We start from the raw sequence: 21,774 nt of genomic DNA, 5'->3' as shown, positions 1-21,774 counted from the left end.
CCCTAATCAAAAGGATTTTTGCTTAGCAGTTAGTAAGATCCCCACTTCAGTGTTTACATATCTGAAATCTGCATAGGGCCAGGCTGCTGAAGATGAGATCTGTAAAAGCCAAGTCTCTTCAGTCAGGTGCTGGAATCATTCAGGAGGAATTACCATCTCCTTGTGGCCTTTCTAGTTGCAGAAAAGCCTCTCTCACACACTTCTCAGGCTATAGGCTTCCTGACACATGATTGTCCAGAGGCACCTGTCACTTTCCACAATTCAGAGCCACAGACCTTCTCCTGAAGGTAAGGATGCCTCAGAGTCTTCTCTTCAAGGGAGGATTCTGGTGCTCTGTGGGTTATGGCATCACCCGAATTTGACCACAGCTGCTTTGTCTGTGAGGGTGTGGCCTGACATCCTTTAGGAGAAGGAGAGCAGCTTCTCCCAACAAGGGGCGTTTGGGCACACTGCAGGAACAAGCCAATTGCTGAGCTGCCATTATGTGCACACTCTTTTTGACCTAGAGCAAATGTTCAGTAAGTCCATGGGAGGTGGAGAAGCTTCATTCGTGGTGATGAGGATTTTGGGGGTCTATAGATGTTAGTCTTGAGCACTGTTGGTGCTTTTGTGAACTCACTCCTAAAAGCTTTAGATGAGGAGGACTATTTTCTTCCTGGGTGTGATTTTACTGCAGTAACAATGGGCTGGGGACAATTTGAGCTTTGCTAGTACAAAAAAAAAAAAAAAAAAAAAAAAAAAAAGGAAGTTACTGGGGAGAGAAGCCCTGATTGTAGGTCTCCGAAACCAAAAGAAAGCTTCAAAATGTGAGTCCTGATTATTGAAATAGCAGGATCAAAGCTATTAGCAGTAGCATCCCATCATACTCTAACTCATGCCAAAAGAATCCTTTCATTCAAAAGGCTTTTAGCTTGATTATTTTCTTTTATGCAACAGCCTCTTAGGCAGCAATTCTGTGCACATGCACATGTGCGTATGTGTGCATATGTGTGACTTGGGTTGTTATTTTCTAGTCTGAATGTGCCAGTACTCTTTGACTGTGAGTAATAATTTTTGTGATTTCAGGCTCCTGCCACTGTGGAAAGTGCATCTGTTCACCCCAGGAATGGTACATTTCGGGTGATTTCTGTGAATGCGATGACAGAGACTGTGACAAACATGATGGTGTCATTTGCACAGGTGCAGTACAGGCTAACACTTAATTGCTTCAGGAAACAAACTGAGTTGATGGGAATTATGTTAAACAAAGCCCAGCTTCTCCTTTCCCCACTGATGGAGGAAGCACATTTGCTGGTTATTCAAACCTGCTATAATTGTTTCTTCATGCAGCGCAATGATCAACTTAAGGTCTCAAAACAACAGTTAAAAGCCTGAGTATGAATTTAAATAAGTAAGCCAGCTAGGGAATCCATCAGCAATTCTCTCTGTAATACACTATAAGTTACTGGTTTTTGGCAAGGAACACAACGTCAGCATTATGATCATGAGGTTTCCTTAGCCTTTGTTCTTTTACTGGACATTCCATGTGTGTAATGCATTTAAGCCACAGACAAAATTCACTGGTGGATTGGGAGCACAGTTGTGTGGATTAACAGAGCTTCCTAGCAGTCAGACAATTGTTGGTGGGAGGCTGGAATAGCTGATAGCTTTTATTATGATGTGAGGGTAAATGATTCAAGCAGCTTCACCTTAACATGTCTGAATATGCAGGTGGCAGATGTCGATAGAAGTGGGCAGACTGCCAACAAACCCTTGTGATAAGCATAGTGACAAGAAGCAGCATGGGAATTGCTAAATTAACTCACTGGCTGCTTCCTGTTACAAATCTTAATTTTAGAAAATCTTTGCTGAGTAATTATTAGATGTGGAAGAACTCTGCAAGCCAATTAGAGTGAGAGTGAGAAGACTGACACTAGTAAATTGTGTCTTCCAGCTAGCCTGTTAGGAAGGGTCATTTTGTGGAGGCAACTAGCATAGCAGGAACAAGAGCCTTATCTGTAGCTCTAATGCCTAATCATGGATCTTCATAAAGTCAGAAGGAAGAGGAGTTTACATAGATACAAAGGTTATAGAGGTCTCAAGCTGAGCATCCAAGGGTCATAAAAAATATTTAAATAAAATCAATAGATGGGTCTCAATTGTTCCACTGCTGCAAAATAGGGCCAGGACATTTTTCACTTAATAGAGAGTTTGAGATAGGATTTATTTGTATAGCACTTCTGAGATTTTAGGTTTAAAGCTTTTCATGCTCAAAGCCATGGTTTAATTGCTATTCTGTTGATAGCTTTTAATGGCTTTTTCTTTATGAATAATAGTTAATCTTGTTTTTCTTTGTACCTGGAGGCACAGTGTGAACACTTAGCCTCACCAGCTGGGTACAAACACTGGTGTGCACAATTACACTTCACCATACACAATTTCAATATTTGCAATACTGTTGATGGAATTATTGAGAACATGCTATTAATGCCATGTAAGTATAGGTGTGGGGTGGCTTCTTAATGCAATGGTGCAGTAATTGCTTCCTTCCAAAGGAAAAAGGGGACAATAAAGGAACAATACATCTACTTGAGCATAGCTTTTTACTTCCCATAAAACACATTTTAATGTAGTATATTTCAATTATGGTAATTGCCCTTTATTCATTCTATTCTAGGTAACGGTATTTGTAGCTGTGGAAACTGTGAGTGCTGGGAAGGATGGAATGGAAATGCTTGTGAAATCTGGCTGGGGAGAGAATACCCTTAATGAAGGATGTCACAGATTGAGGAAGTGGGTCTTTTTGTTTGTTTTTCTTTAGGCTGCTAGGACATTTAATTTCCTAAGTGTCTGGGTGTGGGTATGCATGAACACACACATAGATGGTTGTAAATACCTTAGAACACATTTGAGGATCTGCTCCTTAAAGAAATGCATCCGAAAACTAAATAAGGGAGCACGACAACCCAAGCCATAGAGGGTGAAGTCATAAAATACTGGCCCTATGGAACTTCTCCAGAGATTTTTTTGTAAATTCAGTGGAACCCATATTATACCTATAATGACTATTTCTTTGAGCAACCTGAGGCAAAGGTATAAGAAGACCCTTCTTTTAACATTATTTACTTGGTTGTCATGTCTCCATGTCAGTATGCAACAATTCACCTGTAGAAGAGTAACACTAATGCAATATTGTCAAATAATTAGTTTGATTTGTTTTATGGTATTTGAAAAATACATTATTTGGCCTTTTTTTTTTTCTTTCCAACAATCCCAATTATGAACCAACTCATAAATTGAGAGAAACTGTAAAGAAGCATATAAAAATAGTAATCATTTTTTATTTGGTCAAATTATTGTGCAACTGAGGTCCAATCACGTGACACTCATAGACTGAAGACCCAAAATGTTTGAATGGAACCTTTTCTACAGGAAAACTTTTAGTTTCTGTGGTTGATATATCAGTAAGTTGGTTATCTAATCTACATATTACAATACTTTAAAATACATAACCTATAGAAACTTATGGAGTGAAACTAATAAAGATATAAAAGTATGATTGCCTATTCTGCATATGTATTCTGCAATTTACATGTACTTCTATTGTACTGTTCTGTGTATCTACTGCTGCCTCCTACATGTAAAGCAAATGAAATATTTTTATATTAGTAACTTTTAGGATTTTACTCTTAGAATTCACTGTTCAGGACAGATTGCCCTGTAACACATGGAATTCACTGAATTTAACTGCTTTCATAGAAGTGGGGAACCTTAACATCAATTGACTTGAAAAATCATCTGTGCTATGCAGTAGCTTGGTCTCAGCCAAAGATGTTTGGACAATGTCAACAAAGTAATTAAAGTTTTAATACAGTAAATACAAACAAAGCAGTGGTATGAACAAAAATTTTATTTTTATTTTCCAATGGTGAAATGCTGCTCAGTGTGAAATTCACATTGAGTTATGAACGATGCACAACTATTGGGACTTCCCTAACTTATTTACATGAGTCTTTTTTTTTTTTAATTTTTTTTTGTACATGTAGATTTGGCAGCCCTTAAATTCTTTAGAGCAAAAAAAAAAAAAATATACATTTTACTTTCAAAAGTGTTTACATTTTGTGAAACCATGATTGAGCAAGAAATTGATTAAATGGCTCAAAAATACTTCTTTTAGATACCAAACTTTAACATTGTGGTGTAGGTGCCAAGGTCCTGATTTTTGAAGAGGTACATGACTCAGAAATAATGGAACTATGTATTAACAAAAAAAATGTATTTCCATTATTAGTCTAGAAATTACTTTTCTTTTAGAAAGGACAGTTTTGAAATAGGAAAATACAATGGTACAGAACATATAATAGAATGCAAAATTTCAAATTTATTTATTTAACTGTTTTTTTATTCCTCCATCCCATATAGCTTGCTCTTTAACTATCACATTTTTTTCCTCTTAACCTGGATTCTTTCTTTCTAAAAATGAAGCTCGTGAAGCCCATTTTCTCAGGGAGTACCATTACCAAACATCCAACCTATACATAAGCTATGCAGATAAATAACTAGACATACATCCCAAAGCTGCTAGCTACTCTCTTACAGATAACCAAATATCAGATAACCAGAGTATCAGGCAGAGTTCTAAGCTGTATTCATAACACATAATGAATCCTCAAAGTAAAATTCATCTTGAAATTTTAATTTATGTTTTATACTTAAAACCCTAAAACTCCATGGAGCTCAACAGGAATATTTTCTTAAGTTTTAGCATATATGCATTTTGCCAACCCTCGTGTCTGGAGAGCACAAATTGTTGCTTTTATTTATATTTATGAATAATGAATACCGCTGACCTGAATAATCTCATAATCACTGGATTTTTTGCATATACATTCATCTGCTGAATCAGAGTGTAAACAATGAAGGATACTAAGTTCCCCTTGCTTTCCTTCCATTTGTATTTAGTATTGTATAAAGAAAATACTAGATAATCAAAACTGTTCTGGTGTCAGTAGATGCTTTTGACTTATTTCATGGCATCAAAACATTTATATATACTGTAGATCAGCTGTGGTATTTCAGGTACTCATTCATATATAAAAGAACAATTCTTTAGGTGGTTCCAGTGTTGTATTTGATGCATTTTACTTTGTCATTTGCTTTAATTTTAAATTTATATACTTAAAGAGTATAAATTAATTTTTTTTTCTACTTTGATTTTTTTTAAACCAATCAGCTCCAACTTTTTTGACTACTGGATGGGTTATGTAGCTATAGCATTTCAAAAAGCATTATCCAAGTTGTTTGTTACATATGGAAAAAAATCAGAATATCTAAGACAGCTACTCTCCGTGGTTCCTTTAAATGCAATTATCAAACAAAATGGTGCTATAACTATAAACCTTAAAGTATTAACTAAGACTACTAAAAATGTAATGAACAAATTAATTATTTTCCAATTTTTCTTCTGTTTCCTATAATGTTGCTTGAACATTTCCCCTGCTCTTCATGCTGAGGTAACTGGTGATGTGACACCCAGCATATCTGTTTTGTGGCTCATTTCCTCTCTAGAAAAATGAAATCGGAAGGAATAAGATTATTATTCCATGCATTTGAATATAATAGCTGTATTAATAAATTGTTATCTTTTTCCCTTATCTCATTCCCTGCGATGGGAATTCCAGATACATAAACTGTAAATGCAGGAAGAGGCATAAGGAAGTGGAACTTAGTGCTTGATTTTTCATTGCTAGAGACTAAAAACCTGCTTCCAGGCCTGTGGCAAAAGGCAAAACCAAATCGGATAAAAGGGGACTTTTTACTGATTAGATTGATAAACCTTATAAATAAAAAGATATTATAGCCTTGTTTTCTTCTTATGTGAGAAAGAACACAATCCAGAAGTGTGCCAGTGTTTCTATAATAAACTTGCAGGATTACACCTATTGTGTTTAACATATCTGTAATATCACCTATAAAAAAAACCTGTGGATTGATTTGCTTATATAATTTATTAACCTGCTTGTGACCCCTTTTTCCCCCCACTGTCTATATTCTTTCTTAGAAACACATAGATGCATTTAATCATGTATTTGCTCTCCCTTTTCTGATACATTGCCCTTGCTTCTTTGCTGAATAACATCTCACTTTGTAGCTAAATGATACTGGGATGAAGAAAGCTAAGTTGAATATTTCTGTGACTAATTAATTGAACAAAAAAAATTATTACATCTTTAAAAATAAGTCATAGCATTTGCATTAGTCATCACAGAAAAAAAACCCTGTTATTAAACATTTTGGAATGCATTGCATGAAATACGAATTTATCTAAAGGGCCATTTAAAAGAAAGAGAACCTTCTTATGTAGTCTTATTTTGCTTCCATTCCCATTTAAATGTAGCTGAATAATCTATTCTTTATAGCAATAAACAGATGGATCATCATGGTACACTTTTACTGCATGAACCAAACTGCCTGCTTTCATACCTCATTGCATAAACTAATTTTAAACCAAGACAAAAAGTTTCTCCATATATATATATATATATATATATATATATATATATATATGAAGCCAGGGTTCTTACTATTGTTTCAGGTATATTCCATAGTCAAAGTGAATTGCTTTACTTTATATCTGGTGAAGGGGAGGGCCTGGGAGGGGTTTATTAAAAACCAACATTTATGAAAATGACAGTATATTAAAAAATCAATTGAGAATGGCTAAAAAACACAGAAAATTAAGCAAAAGCTCTGTTATGTGAGCTACAAAGCACTTAAAAGGAGCTAGAGACCCTTCCATAGGCTCTATCATGTGAGCAATCTCATAAGGATTCTTGTGTATTTATAAAATTTTTGAAGTACAGCAAAATGGTGCTTTGTTGAAGTAGTTCATATCTCCTCAAAACTGGATCTCTAAAACTGTGCAGGTGTGTCTAATTTTGCCAAATAGAACTGTAGCTGAAATACAGATCAAAAATGAGAAGAAAATTACTTTATGCAGTGTTAACATATAAAATGGCAAGATGAGGTTAGATTTCAGTGTGAACAGTCTCTCAGAGATTAGAGAAAACCCAGAAGAACAAAATACAATGCAAGCATGCAAAAGACCTGGAATGCTGCAGGTTCACGGACAGCTGCACATGTAAGTACAAAAACCCCAATCTGTAAATACAAATTGATTCCATCAGGTTTACTATACAGTACTTTAGTAGTAACAGACAGTTGAAAAGAGCTTTCACTTAACAGCAAAATTAATCTTAGAGGGAAGAAAATGGTGAAGTCTCATCCTGGAGAACAGCAAGAGAGGTATTATATTAAGGAGCTGAAATTTTCTTTGGCATGGTAAAGTGGGAGAACTGAGTTTGCCAACCTATTTACATAAGTTTCACCATCCTGTGGCCAGTGCAATGGTGCTTTGCACAGTCTACTTCTTATATAAACTTTTTTGTTGGTTTCCAGTATGCCTTCATATAAATGTTTTATTCATCATGTTGAATCTGTGTATACAACAAATAAGAATAAACACAAAATGTACAATGCAGACAAACTCTTTGCATATATGCATGTAAATTTGCAACACTGGCCAACAGTTCTTTGACAGACACAACCTACAACATGCAGTTAGTTCATCCTTGTACTCTTCCCATGCAACAGATGAGACAAGACAAAATTAAAGGGAGGAAACAAAGCACGAAGATACCTCTGTTATGTTTAAACAGATTGTAGAAAAAAAATTAGGACATTGATTCATTGGATTAAACACTCATATGAATTTAGCCCACAGAAACAAAACCAGAAAACAATATTTAAAAAAAAATAAGAAAAAAAAGCTGCATTTCCATTATGTACTTACTGCTTAAAGAAATTAAATCTGGCCTTAATTATAGCCTCCCAAACGGGTTCACAGATCATAGTTACTCAGGACCAAAAGGTTAATGTTGAAAACAATGTTTATATAGGATCAGGCAATGAACCAGATCCTCCTTGCATGGCTCAGCCAGGTCTCCAGCCCTCTCTCTCCTCAGGCTCTTACACTGGGTGAATAAAAAGACAGCTGAATGGGACATGAACTCGTGTATTCCCTCCTCGTGAATCAGCTGAGAGAGAATGTAGCCTTCAGCTGTTTTATCTCACTTGAAATACTGTGACGTTCTCCTCTTACAACTGCAGGAAGGCCTGGGGCCAGGGTGGGACCCAGCCGGCAGTGCAGCATCAAGGCTGCTGCGTCTCCTGGGTCCTGCAGCGCAGAGCAAGCCCCCAGCTCGCCATCTGAGTTGCTTTGGTTTGATTTTGTTTTCTCAGGGATGGTGCACAAATCCCACTGGAGCAGATGGGATGAGAAGGGCACACAAAGTTTTTAATAAAGTGTTGTTTTCCCCGCTCACACAGATTTAGTGCTAGCAGGCAAGGGCACAGTTTTAAGTCAAAGTTTCTTTGCATTTTTATCACAGTTTTAGATTAGGTTTGTATTTTTTTTCTCTACATGGATAGAGGGCTTCATGCTTAACTCATTCCCTCCCTAGAAAGACCCAACATTAAGCATTGTCTTGCTGTTCTCATATCACACATACAAAAAGAAGTCTGACCTACAGAAAAAAGAAAAAGTTTATCTAGAATTTAGCAGCTTTACAGTAGCCTCCTTGAAGAGTGCACTAAAATGTTGCTTATAAAAACAGAACACATTTGAAAACTAGTATGAAGAGTTCATTCAGACTGAATGAGACTGTTCAGCTGAGCAGACAGGGAGTTTGAAATAATCAGCAGTCTCTGTCAGGGACTTCAGCACAAAGATGCGATAAAACAAATTGCCAGAAATACAGTGCTAAAAAAGGAATGGATGATTTCCTCTTTTTGTCTTTAAATATCAAGGTAACAGCAAGAGGCCAAGAGAGTGTTGCCACATAGTTTTCCAGACTGAGATACAGTTTGCTCTTTGCTGCCATTTTTAAGAAACAAATTCCTTCTTAAGCACACAGAGAGTGCCTATATTTTTCATCTTCTGAAAGCCTGTGACTCTGTGCAAAAACTTCAGTGGCATCTCTGTGGCATTCTCTAAATCTTTCCCCCGCCCGCCTTCAACCCCCTCAACACTGGCTTAATTGTTCACAAGTGACAAACTCAAAGGGTTGATGTTGTTTCTGGTAATATGATCCAAGGCTTCAATTTTATGATGGTTTTGATTTCTTCTAGGTTCATGTAGGAGAAAGTACAGTATATAGAGATCAAGGCAAGGCACCTTCAATCTAGCAATTTGGTGGGCATGGTATCCTAGGAAGCTGGGTGGAGGTACATACTGGGATATCGGTGAAATACATAGGACTGGACTTTGCATGCTTAGCTAAAAATAAAAATAAAGTTTTGTAATATGTCCAGTTTTAAAACGTCTTTTTTTAAAACACCAGAAATATTAAACTATAATTTGTAACTACCCTTTGCATTGGTGCTGCAAAAAAGAACACAACAACATCCTTGCCCATGCTTTGCTAAGTAGGTGTGGGATTCAGCCAAAAATAACAATGGCATTAAGTTCAGTTCCTTAAAAACAGGAAAGGATTATATTTGAAATGGATTTAGGTAGCGCAATTCTGATTAGTCTTACTTTTTTTTTTCTTTTACTGGTGGTGGTTGTTTTTCAAACAATGAAGATTTAGTAGATGAAAAATGAGCCTTAATTCAGGCCTACAAGGCCTACAAAATTCTTTGGACCCACTTTTCCAAAAATGAGTGGGTCTTGCTCGCTGGGCAAGGCAAATGTTACCATTACCAGTAAGCCTGTGATATGTATAAAACACACACACAAAAAGAAACTATAGGGGGATGCCAAACACACATTGCAGAAAACTCCCCATTGCTTGTGTTTGACACTCTTCCCTCCACTTTAATGCCAACCTCAGAAGCACAGTATCTGTTACTAAAGAGTATTCACATTTAATCAATATTTTAAGCCAGAGACAATGATCCTATTCTTTATAGATATAATTTTTAATAGTAGATTTTTGAAGGCTTCCTGATTCCCTGATTGCTTTCAAAACTAAGCCACCGGCAACACTTAAGTTATAGAGAAACACAATCCCTGCAAAAGGTCACAAACAGTGGAGCGAGCAGCCTTATAAAAAAGGGAAGAAGAGAAATCCATAATAGCACAGGTTTACAGCATCTAACTAGAAATTACTTGATTATTTGTGTGCTACAAAATAGAACTTAAACACATGGATTTTGCTGAAACTGGACTCAAAAAGGGATTATGGGCAATTGTCAGCAGGCAAGGTATCAAGTGTACTTGTGAAGTATGTCATTCACATGAAGTGTCACAGTCACAGAAAAGATATTAAAAAGGCATTCCAATATCTGGTAGGGCATTCCATGGTCTGAGTTTAGCTGGTTCATCCAGGTGTCTTCTCGTTGTGGTGGAGCTACATGTTGAGATTTATCCACTTGCAACAACTCAGTTCAAGAACAGGAACGGGCAAGCTGGTGACTTGCCACAAGCTGATCCACAGACACTGCCAAGGGGAAGTCTGGCAAGGATAAATCGCTCAACTGTACTTGGGACTCAGTAAAGTCACAACACCTGTGAGGATCTGGCTATGTCGTCTTGCTCTTGTTCACTGGTTTGCCTCCATTCATTATTGCAGATGCACTTGTGCTTTTACTTGGAGTTACCCCAGCCTTTGGCACTGTTTCTCCAATATCATGCAAAGATGGTTCTCGATACATGGCAACTGACGGGAAGGAAGAGAAAGGGAGAAGCATTTTTAACAATGTATCACATATGACAGTTCATCTCAAATAGGATTAATTTTCTATGTTCCTCTTGCATACCAGGGAAACTGTTTATTTTGACAGACGCTGGTTTTGCACCTCTGATAGAATTGCTTGACCCTCCAAAATTCTCACTTCTTCTGCATCTGACTTTAAAATGCAGTAGGAAACTGCATTCTTCAATGTTTAATGGACACTATAGCTTCTTGGAAATGAAAAACTAGTGTTCTTTCTTTGCATAAGGCACACAAAATTGTACATGTGTTTACCCATGTGTATGTATACACAACCCTTAAATAAACATTAAATAAACATGTGAGCATTTAGAAGTAAAATGTGTTAAGACAGGTTGTAATTTAAAATGGGATCATACAATACAGTTGTCTAGACTTAAGTGTTCTTTCTTAATCATAGATTGCAAGACTAGGCTAGGGTCCAGTTCTACAAAGTTACACGTACATCAGTCTCCCAAATCTGACGAATTTGGCCATGGTCTTTTCTTCAGGATATCTGGAGAGTACAAAAGTTGTTTGGGGGTTATCTCCAAAAACATATGCAGTAGCCACTGATCTCCACTGAACATAGAAGTGCAGAAAACCCCAAATTAAACTATTAACTGAATTCTTAGAGGAATTAAAAGTTTTTCCCTGAGCTTCAGTCCCTATCTAACCACTTCAAATCCTTTGAGGGAAATACATGTACTCAATTACACAGTTCAAGCATTAAGCTGCCTTAATGATTAATGCTCTTAGATAATTCAATTTCATTTTCCGTGTCACTCTATCAGGTAATATTTCTACTTATACCCAACTCAGTTGCATTTATTTATATCAGAGCAATGTTAAAAGAGGTGTCACAGCAGTCAAAGGAATTAATCATCACACTGATTTCCAGACTGGGTGTGTGCTACCACAAAGAGCACAATTCCTTCATCCCTTGGCTAATTAGAGTAGGAGGCTGGAGCATCAAAGTACTGACCTTGATCTTTGATGATGTGACGTTTCATAATAAATGTAAAGGGCCCCATAGCATCATTAACTAATCAAATACTTGTTCTAACATTTCCAGTGACATAATCTAAATCCTTTTACAGCTTCTTAAAGACGGAAATTAAATGTCTTCCCTAGAGTACATAAGGCTGGTTATGATCTATATCTTCAGAGTGGCCCATAAATGTGTTTAGGGCACTTAGCTGATTAAATAAAAGAGCTTGGTGAAATAACACTGTGACCTACAAAATTATCACATTGAACAACATGAAATGGAACTATAAAGTAAGGAATTATATAGCAGAGCTGTCTTATTTTATGATTCTCATAGCAATGTAAATCAAGTTATTTCTAAGCATTCTCTAAGCTATTTTGATGAAGTCTGATCATCCAAACATTTTAAAAAAGTAACTTCTTTCCTTGTACATACAAATTTGCATTGCTTTAAAAAAATACAGTGGCGTTCCCTCCCCATAAGTATTTATATAGAAAGATCAAGATATAAATTATTAGTATTGTTGAGAGTTTATGAAACAACTGCAAACTTTCACAAGACAGGGAAAGCACAAAGGTATCAACCTGACTTCAAATAAACATAAGTTTATTTGATTCTTTCCTTATGATAAAGTATTTGACAAACTGATCCTTCAATCAAAAATTTTAAGTTAAATGTCAAAAGAAATTGGACTGCTAACCAAAACATTATTCAGGTGTGTGTTTTCAGATGGCAAGAAATGAGGTAATTTGCAGAATATCTGAGGCTATGTGCAACAATTAGAACAATAAGTAGTGCCATCAGGACAAGAAGCAAAAGGCAGCATATAAATACATACATATGTATTTATATATAAATACATAAAATAACAAAAAAGTTTCAAGATATTAATGGATTTCTCAGAGAATGTGACATCATTTTGGTGTGTAAGGTTACTGTGATTGTTATTTGCTCCTGTCTTGGTTTAAAGGCCAACTTACACAAATTGTGTACATTACAACACTTGGCATAATAATACATCATGACTTATTTTATAGAGAGACCTTTGTGTTTTGTATTAAAAAGCTTTTACTTTAAAATGCTGACATTTCATCCATTCCCTTTATAACTCCCAGTCTTCAGTATTCATTATCTCATTCTGCCTAATGAAAGGACTACTTTCTCACTGCAAGATTCACAATAGATTTTGTCCCTAACAATGGAATATTTTAAAAGCAGCACAATACTATTCCACAGAAGACTTCTTTTCTTGTAAAACGACCACTTAGTCCCTGGAAAACTGTGTTTACATATGCCCTTTGTAGCATCACTACACAGAAGCACAAAACTGCTCCATGAAACTTTGGGAGTGGCATTGAGATTGGCCCCTGTGTGAGGCATGCACATGCAGTACAGGCAATTTGGAAACCATTTCCTATTCTTGTGAGATGTATAGGAGAGTCTGCCAGAGATGGACTGAGCCTCACCTTCCAATGGCTTGGGTAGAAAATGAGCTGCTGGTTTTGTTTTCTTCACTCTGTTTCCTTTCATGACCTGCCCTTCTTTGTTCAGCCCCAAGAACCAGGCCCTCCCGGACTCCTGTTGTCTGTATAGCATGGATGAGTAGATTACATAATAATTTTCAAAAACAGACTCCTTGAATTTGCACTCTGGTGTAAAAAGTTCCTGTGGGAAGAAAAGCAAATGTTAAATGGTATCTCTAAAGTGCAGGATTTGTTTTGTTAACTTACAAATACCTCATGATAAGTTTTATATATGATTTAAGATAAGGAGCTCTGCCTTTGTCTGGAAGACCTCCAGTGAACTTATTTCACTTCCCATGCATGCCTCAGTTTACCCATCTGTGCAACAGCGATAGTATATTTTTAAAGTAGAAAGAAAGCCACACAAGCATAAAAGCACTATTTAAAATACAGGCATAATTATTGTTATTATGCTTCTTTCTCTGATAGGATGGCCTTATAAAGATTAAGAAAGTCTATGCAAAAATAGTATTAATGAGATAACAGTTGTTCTAACTGAATGCAGCAGGCTCCCTCTCATTTACAACAATTAATATTCTATGATTAAAGTGCTGCCATCAACATATTGTAATATATAACAATCCCTGTAGTCCAGGACAATACCACTACAGGGCAATACTGTTCTGATGTACAAATCTCTGGACAAAGAATAGTAATTCCTACTGGCATCCTCAGCATTCATTCCAAAATTGGAATTTTTTTTCAGAAGTCACATTCAGTAACAGCAGTTGTCCAAAACTCTATATAGGTTAATCTAAGCTAAGCATAAACTTTTGTAGTCCAGTAGCCAAATAATTTTAAAAAATATATTAATAACACAAGTAACTAATAAAATAACCAGTGGTAATATCCATTGAGATAGAGATTATCAAAATCCTTTGAAAAAAAACCAGCAAGTTAATAAGCAAATAAATATACACTTAAAATATCACAAGAAAATACGATGCCATGTGAATGTGATTTTCCGTCTGTGGACCCATCTGCTGAAGCCTGTAGAAGAAATAAGACATAAAAGGAGGAGGTAGATGTGGGAAAGGGGGAAGTAGCTTGCTAAGATTTCGGAGCTCAAAGTTCTCAGCCCTGAATACTCTTTATTTTCTTTTAGTTATCTTTCCCAAAAAGCAAAAAAATCTGGAAACTTCACATCTTTTCCCTTCTCCATTCACACTATTTTTTTTTCCATTTCTTTTTGTTCCTGGCCCCATGCAGTACTGAGTTAACACCCAGCAGGCAATGTATTTTCAGGGTCTCTATGCCATCCCCAGCTGCCTATATATTGTAAGAATTTCACAGCTGTTTCTGCCACGGATTTACTTTCTGGAAATCAAAGTCTTTAAAGACACAGTTCCCCATACCAAAAAGCAGAGATTAAAGACTTTTCTGAATGTGCACTGAATGTCACTTGGTGCACAATCAGGTTCTCCTAATGTAGTGGGGTACATGGTATTTATACTGCCATGGCTTAAGTTACCACCTGTAAGCAAAGTTGTCTTGATGAACACATGGCACACTATTAGCATTCCCAATCTTTGAGCTTCAGATTAAAGAAAAATGTATTTTATGCAGCAAGAAACTAGAAGTGGGAAACAGCTTGGAAATAATTTGTGAGCCTGCCCTAAAATAGGTTGCTTTGGCTGTGTCAGCCAGTACACTTGGTGTCTATAGGTCAGACTCTTATAGGATGCAAAAAAAAATCTGAATTGTGCAATGGGCATCTTTTTGCACTACCACTTCTTTACCCCTCGTGTGTACTACTGCATACCAACTGCATATATAGAGATACGTATATATATACATGCAAAAATGCAAATAGAGTCTGTACTAGAGGCACCGAATACTAACGACAGGAAAACACCTTAACTGCACCATCTCCTTTGCCATGGGGCTTTTTATCTCTCTGTTCAAAACTTTAAGACATCTGTTGTTTATGTTACTCTCCTTTCTCCTCCACTGATTTCAAGTCACAGTAGGGCTCAAAATAAAGGAGACTCAAAATAAAACCAGAAGGCAGGGAGGCATGCTAGAGGGAATGCCTGTTAAAGCCTAGCACAAGCATTTACATGCGAGTCATGTTCCTTGGCTGTTGAAACAGCAGATGCTAATCAGGAAATGCCTACACAGTTCTCCTTATTGCCTACTTCACTGAAAATGCTACCCCCTGTGTTTCCCATGAAGTTTTACTTCCTTGTAAAGCTCAATTACCATAAACACTACTTCTTAGCCAATACTCACATTTTTTGTGCTATAAACAAAAGCTGTTTGTCATTCTATGTTCCTCCATACTAGAGCTGCTTGGCTGCCTCTAAACACTACTTGTATATTTTCCCTAACAATATCCATTATGATACTTAAACAAGGTTCCTTCAATTAGTATACCTTCCCTGAATCAAACCAGTCTCTTTCCTCTCTCATTTCTTTGGCATTGCAGTAGTGTTTCTGACAGTGCACAGTATATCAAGTGGTAGGGATTTACTTTACCAAGTCAAAAAAAAATAGATTATGGCAAAGCAATTACTTGGCTACTCCTGGCTGCAGACTAATAGACTGGACAAACTGGCATCATTACTACTATGTAATTATAAAAAAAACATAAAAATACTACTATGTAGTTATAAAAAACATAAAAATATGGTTTTTTATATAAAAAAAAACATAAAAAATAACTATGTAGTTATAAAAAACACATTTTATTTATTTATTTTTCTTTTTTTTGGTACAAGGAAGAGTCAAGCCCAAATACTGTATTCTGCCTACTGCAGCTATCGTATTCCAGATGTCTGGGTAGGGCAACAGCTTTGGACAGAGTTTGCATTCATCCAGTATATTAGGAGGCTATTCTCCCTGGGTTAAACTCTCAGTCAAAAAGTCCCTTAAATATATGTTACTTTAAAACAGACTAATAGTTCCAGCAGTGTGGGGAGTATTCATTAATGAAAATTAGGCACCTGACAATTACTATACTGAATTGCAGACACCAGTTCCTCTAAGAAAAGAGTTAATCAGAAGGAGACTTCTGAAATGGCCCCTTCCCTGGGGCTCAGGTGAAAATGAATATTTCTAAGTTAAGAGCGGTGCCTAAAGTCTTGCCTCCGACACCATCTCAGCTGGCTGAAAATCGCTACTGTATTTTCTACAGTAAAGTAGCCATAACACGTAAGATGTTATTTTTGCATGTACCTAGGTCAAATCTAGAGCTGCATATCTTAGACTTAACCCAGTGAGAACTTCTAGAAAATTACTAATGTGCTAACAGCACTGACTTTAAAGAAAAAAATCTATGGGTGACTTTATTTAAACCTGTTGTTGGGGGTAGAGGCAGTACAGAGGTGTTTTATAAAGGAAACTGAGTGGAGAGGACACTCCCCTAGACTACCTCCCTATCTGTATCCAACTTGAAGGAATCCAAATCTGCATCTGGCTGACATGAATAATTTAGATCTTCCCTTCAAGAATGACTTTTTGGGTTTTGATCACAGGACATTTTGTATTAGGAAGTGAATGAATAAATTGCAAAACCAGATATGACTTGAAAACAAGAACTTGTGCTCAGGATTTTTCTCAAGGTCAGAGCCCAGATTTAACCTGTAGTTTTATATAAAAAGTCGTTTTATCCTGTCAAAGCAACATTTGAGAAATAAAGTGTATATGAGCTGCCAATTTCCAAAACCACAGGAATAGGTTTTGGCTGTGAAGTGCAATCTTCCTGGGTCCTAGAGAAATGAAGGATATATTAAACTGCATTTTGCTGAGAATAATTTTCACTTGGATATTTGTCTAGATTCTCATCAAATTTTTGCTTGATGTGAATCCTATTTGGAGATATTTTAATTCTAGTTGCAGTAGCATAAATTGCTAATTAAAGATTGTGAATTCAAACTTGTGGAATCAACAGTTCTGTCATTGCAGAGTTCTTAGTTTTGGGCCCCCCACCAGCATTGCCAAATCTTAGCATCATAGTATTTAAAATGATGGGGTTTTACCTCATGGAATCATGTGGTGGTATCAGAATCTACTTTCATATAAGAACAAAACACAAAAGAAATAAAATTAAAAGAGCCATTATCCTCTTCTCAAATATGTGAGTTTCTGAACAAAAGAGCTCAAGTTACTTGTGGTGTCAACACAAAGATAGAAGGGGTTGTTGGAAAGTAATTCAGATGACAACTGAGATTAATTACCTACCAAGTAATGTATTCCTGTCAATCAAAAGCTGAGGTCTGACATGATGAAGCTAAGCCTCAATGCCAATCAATAATATGGCACTGTAGCAAGTGGCTATCATTCAAAATCAAAGTACAGCAAACTTTGTTGTCCCATAAGACACTGAGTAATTGAAAATATTTGAATGGATTATCAGTGTAACTTCCCATTGCCGTGATTTCACAATTTAGTTTGTTCAAGTTAGTTAGCTTTAGAGAAGTTACACATATCCATTCTTAGTCATGACCTTTCACTCAAAATAAACCCCACAAAGCACAGCATCTTCCTATTCCAGTTCTCAGAAAGAAGAAATATCCTGTGAATCACAGAGTTACAAAGCAAAACTAGCATGACAACACAACTAGCCACATAGCTTCTAGATATTGTTTAAAAATTAAATGGACACCTGCAGTTTTAAATTATATTTCTGTTCAGTAAATCAATAATGAACTGTCAGGACTGAACAAAAAGTAACCTTTCATTGCACACCACGAGGGACAGTGTAAGAACCTGGCTCTGCAATGGTCACCTGTACCAACAATAAGGGCTCCCACAAAAGTTTCCTACCTTCTAGTCCTCAAACTTTAAGCCTCTTTAGTTTTGTATTTTATTCTGAAATATGTGAAGGAAGGGCATTAGTTACAGCTCACAGAAGTGATAAAGCTAGCAGATATTCTACCTCTTGAATTGTAGTCAGCAGCAAATAAGGAGGCAGTGGACTCCGCTGGAGATGGGCACAACAGGACTTGTTAATCAACCAGGCAGCAAAAGCACAGCTGTAGGCTGGACTAGCTGCAGTTTCTCCTCAGTGCCATGCAGAAAACACAATTACAATACAAACTCAAAGAGATTGCCAGACGAGGAACAGCAGGCTAATCAACCACTGTAAAAAACCCTGGTATTATTCATTACTTGCACCTAAAAGTGCAGGTTATGGAACAGGACCTCAGAGCTTTTGAAGTACAGGCCAAGGGGAATTTGCCTGATGCAAACACCTCACAATCCAAAAAAAATCAACACATCCAATCAATGGTATCGGCACAGTAGGAGGTGGTTTTCAGGTTTTTTTTGTTTTTTTGTGGAAATGATGACAAAGGATTCTTAAGGACAGACAGGAGAAAGGGCAACATGAGCTTTGTGGAGGCTTATGAGAAATTTCTGCAGAGAGAGAAAAGCAGCACAGAGTCAGCACAAAAGTGTTTTGAGAGTTAGAGGCTAGCAACACAGGAATAAAAAAAAAGGAAATGACATTTTAATAGTGGATAGAAAGGTTGGAAATGACTCATGAAGACTGGTCTTAAGGTTGAAAAGAAGCAGTCTGCTTAATGAAGAAAATGCATTCAGAAGAGAAATAAGTTAAAATAATCAAGGTGGGAAGTGAACTTTGTGGCAGAGGTCTGAATGGAGACTGTGGGGGTAGCACTGTATTCCTCAATGCAGGTGGGGAGGATGCTGCAGTGATCAAAGTGTGAAAGGATGAGATCCCAGAAAACAGCTGCAGTGGAGTGGAACAGCAAAAGGCTGTGTCACAGACATATTTGTGCAGCAAAACCTGTAAGATCAGGAGGCTTCTCCTGCACATGAGACTTGGAATACACTTAAATTGATATTCCAATGACTTGCTGCACATTGAATTAGGTGAGTAAGACTACTTCTTACAGTAAACCTAATTGACAAATGCTTGTATAGGAAAACAAAAAATCACTTAATATTTCCTGCCCATAACACAAAATTTTCTCCATGCTTAAGATGGCTAAGAGTCTGCAGTTTGAAATCATCTTGTATATGAGCTCCTCTTTGAATAGCAGAAAACACTGTAACACATGGTTTCATACCTCATGGATTAAGGAGAAATTTATATTCTATTTCTATTTCTATTCTATTCTCAACTGCAGGTTGAAAAGACATTTAGTATATCTGGGCCTAAAAAACCCTAATATAAATATAATATTTAAACATCAGAACAAGAACAAGCAAAGTTGGCAGAATTTTCTATGTGCAAACTGGCCAAGTAAGATACCAAGGAACACAAGACTAGCTGCCACTGCAAGCTTTGCAGTCAAATTACTAACTTCAAAAGTAAAGGCAGTAATAGCTGAACCTGACAATTCTATAGATGTCCTATGAAAGCAGCAAACACTCACAGCCCCTTTCAAACACTTTCCACCATTTTCGGACAGAAACTTTCCTCAATAAATTACAACAGCCAGAGAATGGCATTATTGTCTCTTCTCAGCTAATATTATTTCTATTTCTGAAGATTACTATATGTGGTCTTTTAAAAAGGAGAAAGTTATAATAAGGGGATTTGCTATCGTGCAGGTAAAAATCAGGTATGGTTCTTGCTGGTTAAAGAATCACTGAGAGCACATTAAAATATCAGCATGTAAAAGAAAACTTTAAGCTATGATTTCTGTATCTCAATTTCAAGGTCTTTAAAGACTTGAAGATGTGGCTATAACTGCTTATAAAGAAATCAAACACTTTTGAGTAAATTTAGGCAAAAGCCAATATAAATTAATGTTATTGCAAATATTAGCACTTACTTAACTAGGATTCTAATTAGCAGGGATATGAATGATAATATTGATCATGTAGTAATTCTTTTACTCATGTACATTCATAAGCACCTAAAATAAGGTCATGAATAAAATTCACATAATATACATAAAGATAAGCTACAAAAAATAGTTTGAACAGATATCTGTGTGTTTAAGAGAATCACAAAAGAGTTAGGGTTGCAAGGGACCTCTGGAGATCGCCTAGTCCAACATCCTTAACACTGATCAAAGACGAAGTTTGGCTTAATTTTATGTCCAGATTGCAATCAAAGAATCATTAGAGTTGGAAAAGGCCTCCAAGATCATCAAGTTCAACCTTTGACTGAACACCACCATATCAACTAAACCACAGCACTAAGTGCCACCTCCTGTCATTTCTTGAACATGCCCAGGGATGGTGACTCTACCTCTTCCCTGGGCAGCCCATTCCAATGCTTAAGAACCCTTTCAGTGAAGAAATTATTTCTGATGTCCAACCTTCCTTGGTGCAGTTTAAGGCCATTTCCTCTTGTCTTGTGTCCGTTTGCCTCAGAGAAGAGGCTGACCCTCACCTGCCTACAACCTCCTTTCAGGTAGTTGTAGAGAGTGATGAAGCAATAACAGAATACAGCATCTTGGTTTACAAAAATTTCCTTACTTCACAACAGACAGCTTACCTTACTTACAACTAGAAGCTATATTAATCTATAATTTATTAAAGGCAATAATATTTTTTTTATGGAAGGCAGAGCACAGAGCACATGCTCTTTCATAAACTTGCCATTTGAAAGATGAAACAATGATGTCAGATAAAAGAATATTTTAAATAATAACTGCAAGAATGATACCAAATTATTACTTATATATACTAGTCAGGAGAAGTCATATATTTCTCTCTCCTTCTTACATAGAAGCTACTATTATGTTACAAGCAGTGCTCTGGTATTAATCTTCTTTTGACCACTATCTACAATTCATAGTCATCAACTCAGTGGGACACAGCTGAGATAGAACAAATTTCCTTGATATGAGCATTCTCAATAAATGTCATTTAAAGTTGGACAATTTGACTCAAAAAAAATGACTTTATGTTTGTGAAATGCAGCCCATCATGAAGATCAGAAATATAACCCTTACCCTGGGGATCAGTGAGTAGAGGTTGTTTAAACACAAGAGAAAGTTTGAGGCAGCAGGCTGGAAAAGGTGACTAATTTTCAAAACTGTCTTTATGACACTCATTCCAGAACTAGAATACTTCACTAAATGCTCAGGAGTAGAACCACTAAAAAGTGCTTCTTCTTCTGAGTAAACAAAACAAAATTTATTTTAGAAATATTATTGAAAAGCCAAATTTGTACCTATGGGTTTGGCCTGGGAATGGTCTGCAGCCCACCAAGAGCCATCACATGTTATAGCCTATGGCCAAGTATCCCCACAAACACATGAAGGAGAGGGAAGTTATTTTCTATTTCATTTCAACTCTGAACTTTCATAGAAATGTGTAATTTTTGGCTTGGGTACGTCTTTGGCTTTAAAGGAAACTCAGCCAGAATCCTTGTATCACAGAAATGAGATATTTGTTCTCCCAGAGCATAATCTCCTCCCCACCTAATCCTCAGCATCTACCTTCCCTTAAGATTCAAATATGCAATAAAAATTGCTTTAAGGCTTCAGTTTAAACACCAACAATAACTCCTTGCTGTATCAACACAGAGAGACATCTTTTATCTCCTGTACAGCATCTGTGATTAAAGCAACCCAGTATCAATAAGAAAGGCAGATGCCCC

General features: G+C 36.5%; 2 protein-coding genes across 4 annotated transcripts in view; one reads left to right on the top strand and one right to left on the bottom strand.

The window, feature by feature from the left end:
- ITGBL1 (integrin subunit beta like 1) overlaps positions 1–5,917 on the top strand; it is a 129,297-nt gene extending 123,380 nt beyond the window's left edge. Inside the window, exons 10-12 of one of the 2 annotated variants that reach the window (XM_053935761.1) lie at positions 1,066–1,179; positions 2,657–2,772; positions 5,661–5,917. In XM_053935761.1, the coding sequence (XP_053791736.1) occupies positions 1,066–1,179; positions 2,657–2,748 (206 nt within the window). In that variant the 3' untranslated portion in view covers positions 2,749–2,772; positions 5,661–5,917. Of the gene's footprint in view, positions 1–1,065; positions 1,180–2,656 lie in introns of both variants that reach the window. The other variant, XM_053935760.1, reaches the window with a different exon arrangement.
- A 4,027-nt stretch (positions 5,918–9,944) lies between these two features.
- Positions 9,945–21,774, bottom strand: part of FGF14 (fibroblast growth factor 14) — a 376,169-nt gene continuing 364,339 nt past the window's right edge. For both annotated transcript variants that reach the window (XM_053935886.1, XM_053935887.1), the window contains exons 4-5: positions 13,191–13,389; positions 9,945–10,700 (exon numbers count right to left, since the gene is read on the bottom strand). In XM_053935886.1, the coding sequence (XP_053791861.1) occupies positions 10,564–10,700; positions 13,191–13,389 (336 nt within the window). In that variant the 3' untranslated portion in view covers positions 9,945–10,563. The remainder of the gene's footprint in view (positions 10,701–13,190; positions 13,390–21,774) is intronic.

The sequence above is a fragment of the Vidua chalybeata genome, chromosome 2 (genome assembly GCF_026979565.1).
Source record: "Vidua chalybeata isolate OUT-0048 chromosome 2, bVidCha1 merged haplotype, whole genome shotgun sequence".
In the NCBI taxonomy this organism is placed as follows: domain Eukaryota; kingdom Metazoa; phylum Chordata; class Aves; order Passeriformes; family Viduidae; genus Vidua; species Vidua chalybeata.
Note: the sequence above shows the minus strand (reverse complement) of the source record. Positions and strands in the feature narration are given on the sequence as shown.